The sequence below is a fragment of the Dermacentor variabilis genome, chromosome 8 (genome assembly GCF_050947875.1).
Source record: "Dermacentor variabilis isolate Ectoservices chromosome 8, ASM5094787v1, whole genome shotgun sequence".
Classification (NCBI taxonomy): domain Eukaryota; kingdom Metazoa; phylum Arthropoda; class Arachnida; order Ixodida; family Ixodidae; genus Dermacentor; species Dermacentor variabilis.
In genome coordinates this window covers 35,065,168-35,088,357 of record NC_134575.1, presented here as the reverse complement: position 1 = coordinate 35,088,357, position 23,190 = coordinate 35,065,168, and the positions used below count along the sequence as shown (strand labels likewise).

At 47.0% G+C, this 23,190-nt stretch overlaps 1 protein-coding gene across 1 annotated transcript in view; it reads left to right on the top strand.

Moving 5' to 3' along the window:
- The first annotated feature begins 223 nt into the window (after positions 1-223).
- The window catches only part of Sans (SAM_USH1G_HARP domain-containing protein Sans), a 121,485-nt gene continuing 98,518 nt past the window's right edge, over positions 224-23,190 (top strand). The window contains exon 1 of the mRNA XM_075701769.1: positions 224-920. Coding sequence (XP_075557884.1) covers positions 754-920 — 167 coding nt within the window. The 5' untranslated portion in view covers positions 224-753. The remainder of the gene's footprint in view (positions 921-23,190) is intronic.

Here is a 23,190-nt window from a genome sequence, read left to right as displayed (position 1 = left end):
GGTTTGCACATACACTCGATCGCGCACGGCGCACAGAAACGCGAGTGACAACGCTATTTGTTGTTGTTTTCTGACGGGTTTATTTTCCGCCGCAGTGAAACAAAATCAGAAGAGCAGCAAAAGCGAAACAAGTGCAGACGACAGCGCGCGCGATGCGCGAACTTTCCGATCTTCCGATTGGTCGACGCGTCGTGACGTCATAGTTTTGTGCGGAGGAGACTGAGGCAGAGGATGAGAGCGTTGCTCGAACTTCCTCCCGCCTCTTCTCTCGGGAGGGATCAACAACCACCTGTGCGAGTTGGAAAGAACGGCGATTGTTGAGTTCGTCGCGGCGGAGAGACTGGCTCGCACGGCAGCGCGGAGTCTCGTAACAGCGTTGGCTTGCTCCGACCAGCCCATCCCACCAGCGGGAGAGTTCGCGGCCCCCCACACCACCGCTTGCCGTGTTTCCTTTCTTTGTTTTTTTGTATTGCATTTCCCAAAGTGAGCGAAAACGTTGTTCGCACGCATTGTGTGTCGTTCGTCCGTCGGTGGCGTCGCCCCGCCGCTCAACGTCCGGCGTTTTGTTTTGCCAACTGCGGCGTGCTGTTCAGTTCGGCCGCGCCGGATTGCTTCGTCTGCTGTTGTTGTCGTCCGGAGCCCATGTTTGAAATCTTGTGTCGTGCTCGCTCGGCGGCCCATGTGCGGAGGGCCTTCTTCTTCTTCGTCCGAGGTTTGTGGTGAAGTAACCGGTGGTTTTCGCGGCGCGGAGTCATGGATCGCGACAAGTTCCACCGCGCCGCTCGCGACGGATACCTGGATCTTCTCCGGGAAGCCACTCGCAAGGACTGCAACACGCCCGACGAAGACGGCATGACGCCCACCATTTGGTCGGCTTACTACGGCCACCTCGACGCTCTTCGCCTGCTCGTAGGACGAGGGTCAGTAGCGAATGTTTATTTTATTTTATTTATTTATTTATTTTTTTTTTTTTGCTTCTTCACGTGTGCGCTTGCTTGCATTCCCGATGCGTCTGTATTGTGTTTCCACGCCGTCGGCGCGTCAGAGCGGCTGTTCGAACGCACCGCATCGTCTGTGTCGAGCAGACGAACTTAAAAATAATTTTGTTTTTGCGTTTCGTCTGCGGCGCAGTGTTCGTCTGCTTCAAGCAAACGAACATTTCTGGCATTTTATCGCCTGCGAGTTTCGTCTGCAACGCGTGACCGCGTGTTCGTTGTCATCGCCGTATCGTGGTTATCGGTTATAAAGAAACGCGCTTCACGAAAGAAGACAGATGAATATAATAGAAATTGAGAATGCATCACACCCGAGCTCGTTGGACGCGCATTGTGGAGTCACTCGCAGCAGAAAACAAGGAAATATTGAACGCACAATGCGTCGTCTGGATCGGTTTTGAACAGACGTTTAGGCCGGTCATTCTTTTTGTCTGCACAATGCACGTACACCTCATTAACCGCTTACTTCATCCCCCCTCCGCCCGCAAGAAAAAGAAAAGTAATAACGCAAAAGCACGTTCATAAACGTTGCGGCCCATTCATGTAATACAGCATTGAAAAAAATAATGAAACGGATACGTACTCAAATGTTACGATGAGTGACACCGTGCATAATTTACACCAGTCGTTATTTGAGCGTTAAAAAAAACTGAGCAAGACCTAGAAGCAAGATAACAAAAAAAAAAATGGACTGGAAAAAGTTGTAGACTCCGCTCAGACGTCGCCGGTGCGGCGTGAAAGTACGAATCCAGAAAAGAAGGAATGGCTTGAGAAATAGGACGTTCGTGTCCCGAGGTTATGTCGTGACGCTTCGTTTAAGAACTATCCGAAGGCGCACTGTACCGAAGCCATACGAACAAGTCGGCTAAGAAGCGGGCACAGCGAGTCAAACGCGTCGTCTTGACAAGTGTTCGACTTGTGTGTAACGAGCGCGCCGAGTCTGCGATACTAAATCCTAACATTGAAGTCGCGTTAAGCACGTACGCACAAACCAGTTTAAAACGCTAAACTAACACTTAAAAAGTATACTTTCGTTAATGTTGATCTATCAGGATGATTATTTGGGACAGAGAAATGAAGGTCAGAGTTCCAGTTTCTCGATTTCGCGCCGAAAACCGCAGCGTCGACACGTCAGTGTGACGTCACGGATTTCAAAGGATCCTTTACTATTTTGTCCGTTGTGCTTCACTAGAACCTCTGGAAACTAGCCAAATCTTTGGCTCCTCTAGAAAAAAGGCAGCGTCTATGCTCCCAGCACTAACCTCCTATTGGCGCTTGGAACTCACGTGACAGACTGCCGGGAGAGACCGCCTGCGAGTAAGCCCGAGAGCCTGCATATGTACCCTGACCTAACCTAACTAACCTAGCCTCATCATCATCATCAGCCTATTTGTGTCCACTGCAGTAACTAAGCTAACCTTCCGAGAGCTAATAGGAGGTGAGTGCTGGGGGACATTCGTTTCAGAAGTTCTCTCGGCTGCCTGATATAAAATGTAATATGAGGTCCTAACGTTTCACGCATCGCCGTAACCAAGCAAGAAGAAAACTGTCAAATCATGTCATTAATCTGACGGTTAGGCCCGGAACTACATTCCACTGCACAATTATGTTGCCTAAGTACGCCTCATGCTTACGGCAGCGGTGCAAAAGACTTGCGATATTGGGTATAATGGCTACGTAGTCATTCATACAAATACCCTGTGTAAGCGCAGCTTATTTTTATTTAGACGGAAAATGCAGGCGTGGTTCCCATGGTGTAACCACGCATGCGCAAGAGACAAGCCCCAGCATGTGCAGCCGGCAATTACTAATCATTTGAATGACGACTACAGTACCACCGTTAGTTGGTGCAAATGTGCAATGCAGAGAAGCGCACTTGCGATTTTTGAAAAGAGTGGGTAATCTACCGATACCGCTCAAATACCGCAGCATTTCGATGGGGGCGAAATGCGAAAACACCCGTGTGCTTAGTTTGATTTAGGTGCAGGTTAAAGAACCCCAGGTGGTCCAAATTTTTCGGAGACCCCCACTACGGCGTGCCTCATAATCAGAAAGTGGTTTTGGCACGTAAAACCCCATAATTAAATTAAATTTTCTGTGTAGAGTTCTCTTTTTAAGTCATTGTGACACACATTTTCGAAATTTATTGTGGAAACTATATCGCGCGGTTCTCGCACGCAAAAGCAATGACACTCGGGAAGTTTGAAGGCCGGGATACTCTTCTATTGTACTTTAACTTTAGTATAAAGTTCTGTCTCGAAGTGGGGGGGGAGCACATCGGCGTCAATGGCATAGCAGTAATATTGTAAGTTGGGCCTGTTTGTTTGTTTGTGCGTGTGCGTGTGTGTGTGTGTGTGTGTGTGTGTGCGTGTGTGTGTGTGTGTGTGTGTGTGTGTGTGCGCGCGCGTGTTTCGGAACAGCACGGAATAACGGAATGTCGTGAGGAGGAAGCATGACGCAACTCAATCGTAGCAAAAGAGTCGGCCCAACATGTGATCGTCACGTCAGAGCGCGCGGTATATGTTCTAGTGCTCCCGGTCCATCCGCGCTCGCGCTGTGCAGGTGGAGCAGCTGAACAACCATCGATTAAAAACTACCGGGAATCAAACATTCTCGCCTCGGCCCATACCCAGAGTCTCGGAGGTCACGTGCTGGGCCTACACTGCGAGTGAAAAAGGCGAAGGGAATGACTTTACGGAGAGTGTGCTCGCCAGAGCTGGCTCCGTGACATGTTGCTCGCTCTTAATTTCTTTCTTCCATGAGCGCTAAGTGGGCCATATAGTTTCTCACTACATTACCTAGAGGGAAATCTGGCGCTGCTGCGCTGTGGTATGCATGGGAATGCCGGTATATTGTGACTTCGGATTGACATCGTTCTCGGAGAGACAGGACACCTTGAAGACGCGCCTGGCAAGTACCGTTCAATCTGTCACAATGATTCATTTTCTACCAAAACAGCGCGTCAAAAGCTGTTATAGCTTTATTATTACGCGAAAGCATGTTTTGTTTATCTATGAAAACTTGTTATTGCGTGTACGATTATATGTTACGTAAAAAGTGTCAGCGGGCCGCTAAAGTTGGAGGACAGACGACAAGGTTCGCGCTCGCTTTGAAACAGTTGGTCGTCTGTTCTTGCTTTTCTTCGCTTGGTCATGTATCGTGGGAGAGTAAAGATGTAATATACGTGAATGGAAACGTTTTATGAAGATTTTACTTGGAGAACGCGTTATTTGCGTAGCCATATCCACGTTTTAGACGAAGCCTCTTACAACACCAGCCAACACGAGCTTCGCAGACACATATACCGTCATTCCCATGACGGCACGGTGCCCCCTTAAGAAACTCCCATAGACGGTGGCGCCAGATTACCCTCTAGGTGTTATAGTGAGAAACTCTATGAAGTGGGCTAATATTATGGATGGATGGATGCTATGAGTGTGCCCTTTGAATCGGGACTGTGGGTTGCGCCACCAAGCTCTTGTTATTATTTTGCCTAATGCCCAAACGCACAAAGAATTCCCTGCGTCAAACTTTCTGAACTACCGGGAACTTCGCTTTCGTACGCCTCCGTTATTTGTGGTCTCCCTACTTTTCTGTCACTAAACCTCCCAATCGCATTTTACTAATCTCTATTGCCAATGCGTGCACTTTCTCCCTGCCACCCCTGAATCCAAGCGCTTCGAGGAGGCCAGAAAAGCCTAAACGGACAGCTGGGTAGATATCTTCACATTCTAATAAAACATGTTCAATCGTTTCCCTAGCTTTATCGCAGCAAGCACGTGCTTCTTCTTTATTCTTATATCTCGTTTTATAACTACTCGTTCTAAGGCATACTGATATCGCATCGAAAAGTAAACAGCTTCCGTTTGAGTTATTATAAATTGCTTCTTTCCTAATTTGTTTTTACCTCTTAAGTATAGTTGCCCATAGCAGGTTTCTTTTCCATTTCCGCCACCCATGAGATGTCTCAGCCTCTCTGATTTCCCGGTTGACGTTCTTTGTTGCCATGTTGCTTACCATACAGGTCGCATACTTGCTGGTAAGCTTCTTAGTTGTTTTCCTGCACTGTGAGTCAATGTTTTCTCTCCGCAATAATCTGAACACTCTCCCAGCCCGTTTACTTTCTTCCATATTCCTCAGTCGTTCTTCATAATCGATTTTACTCTGAGCTTCCCTCACTTCAAAACTTGTCCAATCCATATCACCCAGCTCAGCTTCATTTGTAGTCTTCCCGTGAGCGCCCAATGCGAGGCGTCCCATTTACCATTGATTGCCATCGAGTCCCGATTGCACCCCTGATTTCAAGCAAAGCAAAAAACCGCACTTTCGAATGTAAGTCCTGCAACCATTGCACTTTTCCACATACCCCGGACCACCACGTACCTATTGTATCCCCATAGCGCTCTGCGTTTCATCATGGCCACGTTTCTCTTCCCCCTTGCTATCATTGTTTCTTTTTCATGTGTTTCCGTATATCTATTGTCTTCGTTTATACCTATACCAATGTATTTGTATTCTTTTACCCGAGGTATTTCCTGGCCCTGTGCTGACACTGTCGTGACACTGTCTAGCACGGTATAGCAGCGCTGATAATGAACTGAATTTCTTATTAAAGGGAGTACAGTAGATAGTATATCGGGTGATACCTGGCTCGATGGCGATCGACAAATTCGCAAAGAATCAACAAGAACAAACAAACAATATCCGCTTCAAAGATGTGATACATCTGGAAACAAGAAACGACGTTTCTTCCTTTGACAGGGCGATACTTATTCGCTTGCGATATGATACGCCTCGGTTATTTCTCTCGTGTATTGATCGCAATGCCTGCGTGATGTTACGGCATTATCAAATAGAGAAACAAGAACCACTTTCCCGACTACGCGCTGTAGGGGGACATTGCGATCTTTTCAACCGCGATTTGGGCACTAAAGAGAAGCATTATTGGCATATATTCGGGTGCTCGCTTCATATCGCGTTCGCAGCATTACATAGTTCATATAAAAGACCATATAAACGTTACCGCTGGCATTAGCGGGCTCAACTGTTGATAAGTAAAGCAGATCGATCGTCATTTCCGATCGTTCTCGCAATACATCCGTAAAGCTGCTTTTCAACACCTTCGTGTAGCCCGGCCAGATCGCTCTCAAACGACAACCAGAATATGCCATAAATCGGTTTGTAGTGATAGCGTATACATTGAAAACTCAATTTTCGTAATTTTGGCGCTAAGAGGCTGAATACCATAGCAGAGAAACCTGAAGACCGAAAACTCGCTTTTTTTTTTTTGTATTTCGCGCCAGAAAACTCCAGCACCGGAACTGCTGTGTGACGTCACGGATTTCGAAGTTTTCGTTTTCTCGTATTCGGGGCCGTTGTGGATCAGTAAATGCTCTCGAAGCTTGCCAAGCTCACTCTTTGGTTCTGTTAGATTGCGCTGTAGCATAACTTCACCGATTTAAAAGGTTAACTGAACCCCAGCACACGCCATTTAAAATTCATGACGTCACGTCGAACTGATGCGGGAACCTTACGGTGGCGTTGCCACCTGTCATAAAAAATTTCTCTCTCTCTCCTTCTTGCGTGTTTTACGGCCTGCTAATTTAATTATACATTCGACAGGTCACATTCGAGCGTTCTCGCGACGATGCGATATATATAGTAATTAGCAAATAAACGAATAGCAGTAATTCTGATAAAAACGCCATTCTGTAGGTGCTGCGTGAATGCTACTTACGCAAGTGGTTTGTGACCTTTGGCGGGCACAATTTACACGAACAAGTAGAGCCAGCCAATACAAGTTTATTTTTTTAAAATGGTTAATTAGGCTTTTAAACGAAAATTCGCTGGTATACGATTATATAAGACGTTCGGAGACAATATCGGTTGATTTTTCTAGGGAACTTGTGTTCCCAATTATGGGTTATCAATTTGTACACTCAGTAGGCTAATTTCGCCTTCAGATGCAGGAATATCAACACCATCGAATTACTCCCTCCCCTTCTTTTTTTAAATTCCGAGTTATTGCATTCAATGACTTTACGGAGTATTTTAATAAAATGCAGTATTTAACTCAACCAACCTACAGAAAAAAACGCACCTTGGAAAGCGCTAAAAAAGAAGCAACCGGGACAGCCGTAAACTGGAACAATAATGCGTTATTATATAGTTTACCTCCATTTTCTGAACACATAAGCAAAGTCTGCCCGACTTTTGGCCAATCCCCATGAGTGGGTAAGCGCCAAACTCAAGGACATCATCATCATCATCATCATCATCACCATCATCATCATCATCATAATGCGTTACGCGGTTAAAAGTGAACAGTTGGCACACTCGCGTGCAGCATTGAAAAGGAGCGGTCGCGCGTCATTTATTTATTTATTTATTCGTCGTAATTTCTTTTTTGTTTGTCCTTTCGTTCTTCGTACCCCTCTCTTGCAAGTGCTTACCAACTGCACATATGTCGTCGATGTCAACACGACCTGGACGCTGCCGCACGCGAGGCAGACAAATACTGTCGTCACGTCGCTGTCGCGTGGTCACGCAAAAACCGACGCCACGCGTATCAAAACGGGCTTCCAGGTTTCTTTCTTTATTTCTTTGTTTACGCTCGTGTAAAACAGCGGCGTGCAAGCGCAAGCACGCATTGCATACACGAGCATCAACGCGTCCTCCCCCCTTGACCAACCGCATTAAACCGGTTTAGCAACACGCTCGGCCGCGTAGCGGCGCTGATGACGGCAGCAGCAGCAGACTTCTCGAGCAGACGATGATGACGGCAGCAAGCAGACGTCTCTAGCAGACGACGACTTCGGTTTCGTCTGGAACGCTCGTGAGAACGACTGGCGTCGGGTCGTGGGGAGGGGAGAGGAAAGGTTGCACAAAAATGTGACCCCCCCCCCCCCCACCCCCAGCACGCGCATCGTCGTGTTCTGAGGTTAATCGTTTACACCGACTTTTGCCGACGCGTTTTCGTTCGCCATTATGGAGCCCCGGGGGCGACCGCGTTTTGTGCAACGGAGAAACGGAAGTTGTGCGTGAGCGTCTCGACGCGCTGCGTTTGGGATTCATTTTGTACGCGCGCGTGTGTCTGTACATTTTGTAGCGTTTCCGTCGTCAAAAAACAAAAACAAAAAAACAACAACGTTTATTTAGGGTACATCTCAGGGCTCCCCCAAAGGAGCAGTTGAGTGAGGAGGGTACAAACCAATAACGATATTGTGCTGGGGGCGTGCCACTATTCGACACTTTCGAATAACGACTCGAGTATTGTCGTATTCGATACGGCCCTCGAAACGATTAGTCACTATTCGAAATTCCCAACATCTTTGTTAAATGTACAGTTTTCGAATACCTCAAAAATCGACTGTCACACGATAACACGCGAAAAGGAAGCGAAATGTGATAGCACTTAATTATGCCATGCGCAGTGATGATAACGTAATAAGACACGCTGCGGTGCTCTGAGGGCCAGCTTTTTTTTTTTTTCGGCTAAGCCAAAATTAACCGCAATAAAAGTTTTCTTTAGATATGGAATTGTGCACTGGGGGTATTGTACCACATATAGATGCAGCACCTGTGACCTGTTTCTTTTCAGCGGATTAAATCTGGATACGTTTTCTTATTTCTGTCATTTCTTTTTCTTTTTCTTTTTCTTTGCAATTCGTAATACTGGCACAATCTGTCACGACCGTACGACCTGGAGAAAAAGTGCGCTTTCTTTCTTTTTCGCCCCGTCATAGTTGCGGACACATGTTTTTTTTTTTTTTTTGGCTCGGACATTTCTAAATTTTATATGAAAAATGCTTGACCACGCATGTTCTGAAGGGCCCTTACTGAGGTTATGAACAAACCGCTGTTATTCCTAATAATGATGACTTCGTGCTTTTGATAGAATATGTTTTATAGTATGTGCATGTAATGGCATAATCTTTCTATTGTGAGTATGTCACAAAAGTCGCGTTATTTCTTCAATTCTCCGCCCCCGAAGCTTCCTATGTATACACGCCTATTAAAGGGACACTAAAGCGAAACAAGAAATCAGTTTAGACTAATAAAGCATTGTTTGAGAACCCTGCAGGCAGTCATTTCAAAATAATACTTTGATTATTAGGTGAGAAAATGAAGGTCGAAGTATCAGTATTTGAATTTCGCGCCGAAACCCCGACGCCGGCACACCAGTGTGACGTCAGGGATTCCAAGGTATGTTTTCGCATTTCGGGACGCATTGGCTGAGTAAAGGTTCCCGAAACTTGCTATGTTTAATATTTGGTTCATTTAGAACACAATGTACTCAATCTGTACCGCTATATTGGTAAGTAGGCCCTGGAAGATGCCATCGAAATCCATGACGTCACAGCCACCAGGTGCGGGGACTTCAAGGAGGCGTCGCCACCCGACTTTCGGTCTTGCGCTTTTCCTTGCTTACCAAGCGTCTTATTGCGGTAAGAGTGGTGTTTTTAGTGTCGTAGAACGGTAATTTGCTGATGCAGAAGAAATCATTTTTTCTCTTTAGTGTCCGTTTAAGCATCGCCGCAAACGGTGGAGAACGTGATCTTGGGTACATCCCGAGCACGTTGAGCTATGTGTGTTCGTGACTGCTGTAATGTGTGAGATTAATTTGTTCGCCGGAGAAGGTGACCGCCGGTAGGGTCGAAACCATGGTGGCTACACACCCGGGCTACGTGAAGATGGGTGCCTCCGTGGCTGTTGCTTTGCGTGTTATTAAATTGCTTGCCGGTGAAGGTGACCGCTAGTAGAGTCTAAACCACGGTGGAAGCGCGCCCGGCCTACGTGGAGCCGTCTTCGTCCGCAGCTAGTGTTTTGTGCGTGATTAAATTGACTGCCGGTGAAGGTGACCGCCAGTGGAGCCCGAACTACGGCGAGAGCCAGTGTGCGCGTGTGTGATCCATGTCTATAGACGGCATGAGGTGAACGCCGGCGCCTCGAGAGGTTTATAAAAACGCGCCGATCCGACACTTCACCAGCCTGGTCCGGGGACGATAAACGAACGCCGAGCAACTTCCGGGCAAATAAGCTGCCGACATCACGCCCCGACACCGAACACCGCCAGCCGCCGTGGAAGCCAGCCGCCGACGTCGAGGCGCCGACTTCGAGGGTCACTTTTTACGGGCCGCATCGCGGTTTGGACGGACTGTCGGCGCGCCCGGTTGACTGTATGTCGCTTTTGATTCTGTGGACTCTAAATATTTGCCTTCCCGAATACTGTTTAGGAGTCTAGTTGGAACTGATGTTCATTGTTCATGTTGCGATTGCACATAGTAATTGCTTAACTTGGTTACATCTGTTCTTTGGAATTGTCACTTTAATGTTTCCGTCCAACATATTCATATCCACTACTTAATAACGCCAGTTTCTTTTGTTCCTGACCAATCGCATTAAATTACTGCCTTTGCTTGATTTCATCAGGCCTTTCTCTCGTTCACGATGGTAATTGGCGAAAGCCAGGCACCAGACTCAGGAGGAGCTAACGCATCGACGCTGAGTCGTGACAGAGTACAAGGATGTAAAAAAAAAACGGTTCTGTGAATTCTATTTAATCGTACATGTAAAGCGGACAAAATTGATATGTTACACATGCATCTAAAAAAAATTAGCAATATGTAAGTACAGCTTTTGCAGAACCCTTTCACACAAAGTAAAGAATCGCGTAATATATAAATTGACGTACTTAATTCGTCCGATTTGAATGATCGAGTGGACGCCGTTTACAGAATCACGATATCTGTTCTTGATGGAGGGTTATTAATTTGTAAACTTCGGGCTCCTATCTTTTTCGAAATTTTGAAAATTCTTTCAACAGAATTCATGCCCTAAATCGAAAATACGCTTCCAACACACTAGAATTTGCTTTTCCGTCTCAAATGCTACAAATTTAATTAAAATCGGTCCGGAGGTTCTTTCAGAAAAGCGCTTTTTTTTTCGTTTTACATGTATTTGAATAGGCCGCGTCGAAGTTGCCATGGGCCCGAGCTAAAGCTTCCTTCTAATAACATTGTCCACTTTCCTTGTATTCAGCCTACGTTTAACCGCGTGCTGGTTTCGTCCGTCCGTCGCCATGGCCACGGTTGCGAGGGCGTGTCTCAATCTGTTGTCGTATACAGTTGCTTTCGATGGTCCTCCTGTGTTCCCATTGCGGATGACGTATCCCGCTGAGTCATGCGCGCCACCTGTGCTCTACACGTGCTACACGCAAGCTGCGTGTGAAAGTAACGTTACTTTATTTTAGTTTGCTTCGTACATACAGAGCGAAAGTGAGAGGAAAACAATAAATAAAAGCAAATAACGCGCCGTTCCGCACGAAGACGTCCTGGCCTGATCTGTGGTCATACCATATGCTTTTTCATTCGGCGCTCGTTGAAATGCGCAGCACGGACATTTCCACGGAAAGGAAATACTGTCCGAATATGTCCTCAATTTTCGATAATCAAGTGTCGACTGATTGAGGAAACTCGCTGATCTAGTGCGCGTCCCATTGTGAGCAGTGTGCTATGGCGCATGCGCGATTTTCCCTCCGAACTACGAACTTTTCGTATTCGTCTTTTCCTTTTTCGCGCTGTTCTTTGTTTCCTGCCTGCGTACGCGATGTCGGACGCGTCGTGACCTAGATATATATACGTTGTAAAGTGACGACCGCTACCGCATCGCCTATTTTTACTATTGACGTCTATACGCCGTCTATAATAGACGTCCACGCGACCACTATTGATGGGACTTATGTTTGTGCTTAGCTGGCGTCGCATATATTTCTTTTTGTTATTTCTGACCAAATATACTGGGGCGTACCATAGAAACAACAGCTTACCCGCAGGCATACCTGCAAGCGTTTTAGCTGAAGCGAAGAGACATTTTTTTCTTTTTCACGTTCTCTCGTTACTGATACGAAGGTATGTCCAGTGACCTGCTGTTTTAGCATAGTGAAATGAAGATCTTGCGCTGATCCCTTGTCTTCACTCAATTTTCTCGGCAGGATCACATTTATGTTTTCAATCCGCATCATTTAAAACACTTGATACGTTTGCTAAACGGCTCGTCAGAAAAAAAAAATAAAAGGGCAGGCCACCGTCGTGTGCGCAGGTTAATTGCCATCGTACGTATAAAAGCGCGACTGATTTCGGTGGAAGCGAGAAGGCTTGCACAGGAAGTAGACCCTCATTTGGCTTTATGTGCATAAAAAGAAATCTCAATAAGATCAAATACTGAAACATAGCTATTAATTTGCCTTAAAACTGGCTTATCTCGTCGAAAACACCGGCCCGGTAATACAAATGTGTATTCGGGTAGTTGAATTAGGTCTTGGTGTATATCAGGTCTGAGCGCAACGTCTGCTAGACGTCACAGGTGGGCGGGTTTTTGCCAGAGAAATTCAGGGCGTGTACAGTGTGTTGCTTTGACTTCGGAAATAGACGGCCTATTGAGTTTATCACTCGACCACTAATGTATGCTATGAGGACTTGGCAGAGGTCAGTTGTTATAGAATTTGCAACGATGCGTGTGCACGCATAATAAAAAAAAAGTGAAAAAAAGGAAGTTGGTTTTATGCTGCGTGGATCAGCACGATCCTGCGTAAACGTCTGTGACCAGACGTTCTGTTTTATGCCTCTAGACAAGAGCAGCCTCACCTTCAGTGACAAACGGGACATTAAAAGACGTGCCGAGGGCAGCAACGAGTACGTTGACACCAACTGTTCGGCCTGAAGTAAAAAAAGAAATGCAACGTTGATCACTGAATGGAAGCCCGTGTGGGTATACCGGAGTTGCTGGTTCAGGGTCTCGCTACTCTTGAGTTGTGCAGCCCTGGGGCGGGGTATTCTCTACGAGTCCAGCTAGTGGACTGTCCATTTCGGCCGGTGCAGACTGTATGCAGCTGTACGAGAAAGGAGGAGACGCGTGGCCCTTATAGCCAGGCAGTAGTGGCCGAAATGGACAGTCCTTTAGGACTGTCCATATACACCTCTAGCGGGTGTATTGATCAGATCCTCGCCACTATGTCAAGTGGGAAACACTGGCTGTGTTCCACTGGCGACCAGCACTGGAGACAGTCTGCTCTCACTGCCAAGAAAGCTTATGAAGTCCAAGAAATGAAACGCATTTGGAAGACGCCTCAACTTGTCGCGGACGTGACTCAATGGCTATATACAGACTGTCCTGGCTAACTTAAGCAAAACTCTTGAATGAAAAAGAAATTGAAAAAAAAGAAAGAACCACTGCGCGAGACACAATTTTAAGACCTATGGTGTTCGGTCGTCAGGTCTGACGACCGAACGACGTATGTTTTATTATTGTATCTTGCACCGTGTTTTTAATGTTCTTTTTTTTCGTCGGACAGCACGGCTAAAGTTAGCTGACACACCCTGTGTATATACCGTGGTTCGGGTGCATAGTAAATAGCCCCAGGTGGTCAAAATTTAATCCGGGGCCCTAGCCCACTGTGCTGTTTTGGAACGCTATGGGCCCCGCAAATGAAGTCGTCCCTGCGACTTGACACCACCTCGCGGCGTAGAAAATACAAGGCTAAAGAAAAGCTGATTTATTATTTGTACTTTAACACTTTGCGCGGGCGAACCCATATGGAAAGCAAAAGGTAGCTTACATTAAGCTCATCAGAAAACGTAACTACGTTTTCGTATATAGCGATCCTTCCATCGAGTTTTCAAGCATTCGTCTTAGCCGTCATCTTGTTTGGGCAGCAAAGTAGCCGGCATTGGATTCGATGCTGTCCTCGCGAAGCAGACTTGTTTTTTTTTTTTTTTTCTCGCCAGAATTAGAACGAGGCAAGATATGGGCACTGTCCGCTTAGCTGTCTATTTAGTTATCTGCGGTGAGCATTGCAACACAGCCACACAGAACGCTATAGTTGAGTAAGAATGACTGTGCGTCGTCTGTTCCTGCATCAGGCAGACGATTCAAGAAAGTCGAACAGACGACGCATCGTAATAACGATGGTGGGACGTCTGCGCGCACTGCGATTAATGATATTCCGGGGCCGAATTAGTTCACTAGCATTTCGTTCGTGTGCTAATTGTTTGTCATCGGTCGAACGCCTTGGCTTGTAGTAATATATGTGCAAATATGAGGATTTGCAGGCACCTGCTAGGAATACTTCTGTGCAAATATGAGGACTTGCGGGCATCTGTTCTTAGGGATACTTCTATAGCGTATACGAACTTCGTGAATACGTACCCTTATTATCGGAGCACAGTTAACGTTACCTGCTTCAGCAATTAAATCAGTCCCAAATCGCAGTACTCGAGCCATCCTTCTTTCTTCCTTTTTTTTTTTTTGTGCTCCAACGTGAAATAGCAGTGCTCCAATATGGGATGGCTGAACTAGAGAGGATTGAGGAGAGCATGGCGTTGGGACTTCGGCAGTGCGAGTCATCTAATATAGTAACAGCCTGAGCACCAGTCGCACTAATTCACCGAGACATTTACGTATATCCTCTCAAGACACTTTCGTTTCTGGTTGTCGTCTGTCCACATTCCTCTGGTGTCCTTTCCTCTTTTTCTTTTTTTTTTTTTGCGTCACCGCGTTTGCGTGGCTTGGGTTGCTGGCTTCCGGTCGCGGTTTTGTTGCGGCTTGACTGCAGAGACACGCAGGAGCGGTTTTGCCGGAGGTATTCGAGGGCGTGTTGCGAGCCACTTTCCATGCGTTGCGACGCGTGTCGCGTCGTGAGTCAGCGCTTTTCGTGCGCTCCGCGGGGCTCGAGCGAGTCTTGCGTTCCGGGCCCTTGCGGTGTCTGTCGGGAACGGCCTTTCGATACACACCTATGTATACCCCGGCAAGCACGCTCTTGCGGTGTGCCTAGCAAATTGCAGGCGGTCGCTGTATGTGTTCGTTCGTGTGTTTTTTTCTTTCTCTTTGTCCTTTCCACGGGGCTCCTTCCTTTGTCTAACCGCAGCTGGCGACAGACATATGCAAGCTCGGGATCGCGGACTGGCTTTTTTTTTTCCTTGTGTGTGCTTTCACCCCCGCCCGTGTGTCGGTTCGCTTTTCCTGACCAACTTTCCCCTCAATTGCCTTTCATGCCGGAAATCGACCTCTACCTGGGTGTCCCGACCCGTTGCAATGGAGCCGCGTGTGCGCCTTGGCGGTGCTGGGTTATGTAGATTGCATCCGTCGCGGTTATAGCTGCATGTCCTGTGCGCGCGGCTACTAACCCACTTGTGTAACCGCCTCGTGCTGCATCTAGTGGTGGTGGTGGTGGGGGGGGGGGGGAGTTCGTCGTTTGTCACACTCGACGATGGCACACTCGGCATTCTGTGGCAGTCGATGTCCTTCGATGACACAGATTTGTCACGCAATGCGGCCATCGGTGGCGTTAGTGTGGCATTCAGGCTTGTCATTAGCTGATTCGTGGTGGTGATTTGTTGAGAGGTGTGTGCCGATCCGAGTCGTGCCGTGGTCTATCGGTGCCCGTATGAAGTCGTGTCGCTGTGCTCGAAGTAGCGGGTTCGAACCCTGACTGCGGCGGCTCAATTCCAATGAAGGCGGTATGCGAAAAAAAAAAAAGAACGCTTCGAGTGTTGTGTATTTGGGGAATGTTAAAGAGTCAAGAGCGGGTGGTCAAAATTACGCCTCCGAAGTCTCTCCCCCCACCACGGCGTGTGTCTCGTAATCGGATCGCGGCTACGGCGCGTAATTAAAACCGCAGAATTTAAATTTTGAGGTTACCGTGGCATTAGTCTATAATACAATGGTGAAGGAATTGTGGTGTTTATTTAGAGCTGACAGTGGTTGTGTTTAAGACTACTGAAAAAAAGAAGGGCAGAAACACCCATAATGATCCTCCTAGTTGAGGCGTGAGAGAACATAGTTCAAGACGCACTATATATATATATATATATATTTAGGTGAGGGGTATGATTCGTAGGTAGCGCTTCCCGCAGTTACACCTTTGAGATAGCAGATTTTGACACTATTTGCATCAGGTAATAGATGAAAAAGAGATACATTGTATTTGAAAGAAAACTAGAAGTTTATTTACAAGAACGTTTGTTGCCACACACGCGTACTCAAATTAGTTTGTTATTGCATGTTGTATAAGTATATTCCGGTGTGAAGTTTATACAGAGGAGCGCCTGTACCTGTCGCGAGACCTAAAAAAACGAGCGAGCATTTCTAACCAATTCCATCGGGAGCCTTTCGACGCTCCCATATACACGCCAACTTTGGGTCCCCGGTGAATACGTCATTTCACGACCCAAATGCCGGAGCGTGTCAGCTGCGCCAGCGTCCGGAGCAGCAGCCAGGTTTGTGTGTTCAGCGTGTGCGCCTACATTCGACGATGGAGCTGTACGGGCCGGCGTTTTGTTTTGCAAACGTGCTGGTCTTTTCTTTCGCTTTTTTTGTTGTTGTTGTGTTGCCTTTTTTCTCTCTTTCTTTCTGCCTTCGCCGCTGACGAAGGTGCCAGCCCGCAGCTGGTCACACACAGAGACCGCGGAGACGAGGCACAGACGTCTACGTGCAGACGTTTGTACGACGACTAGCACTGGTGCGTGAGAGCTCTAAGCAGTGGTTGCCATGGTAACGGGCCTGCGCGCCGGTTTATATTGCTTCGGTCGATCTCCGTGGGCATCCGTGGTTACATGTTCGATAGCCTGGCAAAGGAATGTGACTTTCTGCGCTGGAAATGTAACAAGATAGGGAAAGAAAAGGGTTGTGCCCACAACAGTCGTCAATCACTAAACTCACATTTATTAGTGTTGACGGAGACATACACGATTGGACGATCCAATATGCCTAGAGCGTTGGAATAACTGGTTACTTTTGTTTCATGCCTTCTTAAGTTTTTTCCCCGCCTGCGGAAGTGCTAATATATATATATATATATATATATATATATATATATATATATATATATATATATATATATATATATATATATATATATATATATATATATATATATATATATATATATATATATATATTGTACATTTTACCCGCCGTGGTTGCTCAGTGGCTATGGTGTTGGGCTGCTGAGCACGAGGTCGCGGGATCGAATCCCGGCCACGGCGGCCGCATTTCGATGGGGGCGAAATGAGAAAACAACCGTGTACTTAGATTTAGGTGCACGTTAAAGAACCCCAGGTGGTCGAAATTTCCGGAGTCCTCCACTACGGCGTGCCTCATAATCAGAAAGTGGTTTTGGCACGTAAAACCCCATAATTTAATTTAATTTTTATATTGCACATTTCTCGGGGTGTGCAGATATTAATATTTGAGACCGAGTCAAATGTACGACTCGCGAATAGGTTCCACAGACGAATCGACTGTCTGATACCTTTCGAATGACGAGCAGGCCGTTTCCGTCGCTATTTACATGAAAAAGTCCACAGAGGGAATCCCTTCGCCACGAGCTCGACCAGCCGGACGACCGACCACTGTCCGAGAAAGGGATTCTACGCCATCGACAGGACCTCACGTCACAGAAGAAGGCCCTGCAAGAGCTACTGCGCTTCTTGCGATCTACCGGCCGTTGCGAACGTCTCTAACTGGAAAGCCCTTCGTGTGTGTGTCTCTCTGTGTGCATTTTTTTCCTTTTTTATTTAACCCTTTCCCCTCTGTCCTCTTTCTAACCCATATATCCCAACCCCAGTGTAGGGTAGCAAACCGGAGACTAATATTGGTTAACTTCCCTGTCTTTCCTCTTCATATCCCTCTCTCTCTCTCTCTCTCTCTCTCTCTCTCTTATGTAAAACGATGTCCACATCGTAGCATATTCACAACGTTAGCGAATCTCTCTCAATGCACCGAACGTTATGAAGCGCGCCGTTTGCTCAAATCGCAAATTGAGCATTAGCAACACAGAAAGCACTTTATTCGCGCGTACTTGGGACGCTTGGGTGAGTTGGAATAACTTAGCGGTCGATTGGTCGGCTGGAAATGCTTGTCTCCCCGAACGACTTACAGCGTGCTCCATGACGTAACTTGCCGTGTCTTATGCGTACACCATGGCCGCATGCGGGAAGAAGTTTATCGCACTTAAATTTGGCTCCAGTGTTATCCTTGATCGCGCACAGCCGACGATGTTATATAATTATTCGAAAACTATCCGAGAAATAAGCGCTTACGTATACGGGGGGGGGGGGGGGGGGGGGATGGTGACTGTTCGATTCGAATACCGAGTCGAATCGTATACGGTGTACTCGATTCGTTGTCGGAAAGTTTCGAATATTCGCTCACGCTGCATACGCATACACACTTCCGAGTTCAGCACGTTCCTTCGCCTTCTGTTCTCCTCCCCTGTTCACGTCCGCACGCACGGCCTCAAGCTCTACTAGAAACAGCACAATGGGCGGAGCGTTATGCAGAGCGGGTGCATCTTCAGGCCACAGTGACCATTTATGCATGTGCACACTTCTCGCGCTATTGTGGAGGCGTTCTCTGAGCGCGTGACGAGAGTATGAATCTTATCCAACTTTGCCCTGCAGGCGCGTGTAGATCGCGTTTCAGCCGCCGTGTAGAGCGGAGAGCCACGTCGTTGAACTGTGCAGCAGCCTCTTTTTTTTTTTTTTTTTGTGGGTGTCCGCGGTGGCGAGATGGCTTCTTTAGACCACACTGCGCGTGTGCATGTAGCACGTGTGTACGTGTGTGTGTTTCAAAAGTTATGGGGTTTTACGTGCCAAAACGACTTTCTGATTACGAGGCACGCCGTAGTGGAGGACTCCGGAAATTTGGACCACCCGGGGTTCTCTAACGTGCGCCTAAATCTAAGTACGCGGGTGTTTTCGCATCTCGCCCCCATCGAAATGCGGCCGCCGTGGCCGGGATTCGATCCCGCGACCTCGGGCTCAGCAGCCCAACACCATAGCCACTGAGCAACCACGGCGGGTTATGTATGTATGTATGTATGTATGTATGTATGTATGTATGTATGTATGTATGTATGTATGTATGTATGTATGTATGTATGTATGTATGTATGTATGTATGTATGTACGTACTTATGTAGGTATGTATGTATGCATGCATGTATGTATGCGTGTAGATCGCATTTCAGCCGCCGTGTAGAGCGGAGAGCCACGTCGTTGAGCTGTGCGGCAGCCTCTTCTTTTGTGGATGTCTGCGGTGGCGAGATGGCTTCTTTAGACCACACTGCGCGTGTGCATGTACGTGTGCACGTAGCACGTGTGTACGTATGTGTGTTTCAAAAGTTATGGGGTTTTACGTGCCAAAACCACTTTCTGATTACGAGGCACGCCGTAGTGGAGGACTCCGGAAATTTGGACCACCTGGGGTTCTTTAACGTGCGCCTAAATCTATGTACACGGGTGTTTTCGCATTTCGCCCCCATCGAAATGCGGCCGCCGTGGCCGGGATTCGATCCCGCGACCTCGGGCTCACCAGCCCAACACCATAGCCACTGAGCAACCACGGCGGGTCATGTATGTATGTATGTATGTATGTATGTATGTATGTATGTATGTATGTATGTATGTATGTATGTATGTATGTATGTATGTATGTATGTATGTATGTATGTATGTATGTATGTATGTACGTACGTACTTATGTAGGTATGTATGTATGCATGCATGTATGTATGTGTGTAGGTACGCATGCATGCATGCATGTATGTATGTATGTATGTATGTATGTATGTATGTATGTATGTATGTATGTATGTATGTATGTATGTATGTATGTACGCAAGTATGTACGTGCACCGTTCAGCAAAGCACGTCGTTATCAAACGGGTGCGTGGGAAAAGCGGTGGCCGCGCGGCTACAGCTCGCGCATTCCGGTTTATCTCAAACGTGTCCTCGAAGAAAAGCAAAAAAAAAAAGAAAGACAAACATTCCGTTTCGATAACGCGAGGAACTCGCGACGTATACCCTCCGGTAAACTTGTCTGAAGACTCTTTTTATTTTTCTTTCCTTTTCTCGTTTCCCAACTCTTTGAAGATTGCGTTATTACGTTTGTTGTTTCTTTCAGCGCGTGCTGGGCGCGCAGGCAACGGTGTATGCATTCGCGCTCGTTCCACGTGTTATACGTACGCCGACTCCATGGTGGCCCAACCGGTATATATCAACACAGCGTGCGTACGCTCTGCCGGTCGAGTTCTATTGCTAAATTTTTTTTTTATCTAAGGCGGTCACAAACGGGAGAGGACGCGCGCCGATACTTTTTTGTATACACCTTTCGATCATTAGTGGTTTTATTTTCTTTCAGTTTTATTTCGTTTTGCGTTTCGGCTCGAAATGCGCGCGCGAGCGAGGGCATACGTCGTATCCGAGACGAGAGTTTGCCGAGTAGGAAGTTTGTATCATAACGTATACTATACTACCTCGAAGGGAACCGGTTGGATACGGGGCCCTGCGGGCTATACGTTTGGGCAATTAAATCGGTCCCCCCCAGCTTCTTATCGACGTGGCGCGACTCGGAACCGTTTAGGATTCTCGGGTCGACGCTGAACTGCGCGTGCGCGTTTTTCGAGTGCGAGACTTTCCCACGCCCCCCGTACTACCGTTGTCGATTACGTCACGAGCACCGGCATTCCTTGTGCCACAAAACAAAACAAAGAAAGATTAACTAGAAGCAACAACTCTCTCGCTGTAATCTTCACTATAGTACCTGGATTTGCTTTCTTAATGTTGTTTGCGTGAGCTGAAGGTATACGGTGGTTATTCAGCGAGCGTAGGAACTACGGCTGGCCACCGTAATAGGAATGATGGGTGAGACTAAACGCGAACTTTGCCTAAACTTCGTCACATCCGGCTTCAAATAGCCTTGCGTGACTTTGTAGTAAATTGGTCATTTTTTTTTTCAAACAATATTATTGCGCTACGGGAAGCGATTCGCAAATAGGCGATGTTCAGAGCTTGGATGCCGTGGCGGAATTTCGGATCGCGCCACTTAAATTTTTTTTTCTTTTTTCCCCGGCATGACATCATCAACGCCTTGCTCCATAATTCCATGAAAACGTCTATGGGGCGACACTGGAACAACTCCCGAAAATCGGCAAGAGGAGGCCTCCAGAGACTCTTGACTCTGCAGCTTGCGATTCCGGCTTCCACTTCGGTTGCGGAAGGGCCAGGAGAGGCTCACTTATAAGGTTACGGCTCGTTGTGGCTCATACACTCGCTGATACCTTCACGAGATTGGACGAGAACGGGACCCTGACTGTAGCGTCTGTCACACCCATGAGACAAATAGCTCGCGTACTTTGCCTGGGCCCTCAATATGCGGCCGAACGAAGGACACTTAAAGTCTGTAGTGTTGACTGCTTGGACTCCCGTCCCTTTTCGAAAAAAAAGAAAGATTTTATGCGGGTGGAGAAGAGTTTACCATGCCCAACGCGCGATAAAATTACTCTTGAACTTTCTACTCGAGACTATAGACGGTCGCCTCTAGGATCTGCGAGACGTGAAGACAGTGCGAAATCTGCGCGATAACGTGATGTGTGGACAAGATTTGCTCCTGCGTGCAATGTGTCTAAAGTGCAACCGCAGTGTATCTAAAGTGCCGATCCGTGTATTGGACAAAGTGTCTATAGTAGCTCATTGTACCATATCATAATCACCTGCCACCTACCTTTCCCAGTATCTCCCACTTCCTCTTACCCCAGCAAGGAGGAGCGCGCTAGAGACACGCTCTCTCTTGACCGACCTCTCCTCCTTTATCTTAATTGAAATCTCCCCGTCCTTGTCGTCGCCTGCAATCGAAGCTTCCGGCGCTTGCGCTGCACAAAAAACATGGCCTTCGAGATCAGTTGCCGTTACACCGGGGGAACCATTCTTGCGGGGGGGGGGGGGGGATTTGGTTTCCACTTGTGATTACGCACGCGCGCTGAGTCTGATTACCTTGCCGCGTGTAAAAAGGCATATAGGTGCTCGAAAATGTAAAAAAGTGAAGCGTAACCAACATCACAACGACGTTTACAGCCACAAACACGAAGAATCGGTGATTTCCTAAAACATGGCGGCCAGAGATGTTTCTGGTTCCTGCAATCTCCACCGCCATTTACGCTACCCGAAAAAAAAAGCGTAGCCTTCGAGATCTGTTTCCGTTACTCAGAGGAAGCATTCGCTGAGGCGCAAGATCCCTAGATAAACTCGTTATCTAGGGACCTTACTGGAGCGCGGATATGGGCAACACCGCCAGAGAAATAATGTTTTATGTATGCATCATTACCATGATAGCTGAGCCATCTCATCTCCAGAGTTACCCCTAGTGAGTCTTGCTTAATACTTTCATCGTCATCATCACCAGCCTATTCTTATGTCGACTGGAGGACGAAGGCCTCTCCCAGCGATCTCCAATTATCCCTGTCTTGCACTACCTGATTCCAACTTGCGCCTGAAAAATTCCTAATTTCATCACCGCGCCTAATTTTCTGCTTTCCTCGAATGCTCTTCCGTTTCCTTGGTACCCATTCTGTAACTCTAATGGTCCGTCAGATTTCATTGCATGGCCTGCCCGGCTCCATTCTTTTCCTGTTAATGTCAATTAGAAATCGGCTATCCCCATTTGCTCTCTGACGTTACGCCTAAAATTTTTCGTTCCATCGATCTTTGTGCGGTCTTTGTTAACCTCCCAAGCTTCTACCCCATATGTTAGAACCAATAGAGTTCAATGATTGCACACTTCTTTTAAACGACAGTGTGAAGCTACCAGGCAGGATTTGGTAATGCCTGCCGTATGCACTCTAACACATTTTTATTGTTCTGTAAGTTTCCTTCTCATGATCAGGGTCCCTTATGAGTAATCGGCTTAGATAAACGTACTCCTACACGGACTGTAGGGGTTGACTGTTGATCAGGAATTCTTGTTCACTTGCCAAGCTATTGGGCATTATCTTTGTCTTCTGCATATTAATCTTCAACCCCGCTCCTGCACTTTCTCGGCTAAGGTCCTCAATCGTCTGTTGCAATTCATCCCCATAATACTGAACAGAACATCATCTGCAAACCGAAAGTTGAGATAGTCACCGTTGATCTTCACACCTAAGCCTTACCAGTCTAATAGTTTGAATACTTCTTCTAAGCATGGAGTGAATAGCATGGGAGATGTTTTGTTTCCTTGCCCGATCCCTTTCTTGATAGGTATTTTTCGATTTGTGGAGAAATTAAGATATACTGTGGAGTCATTGTATATATTTGCCAAGGTATGTTCACGTATGCATCCTGTTCTCCTCGACTGCCCAATAGCTCCATGACTGCCGGTA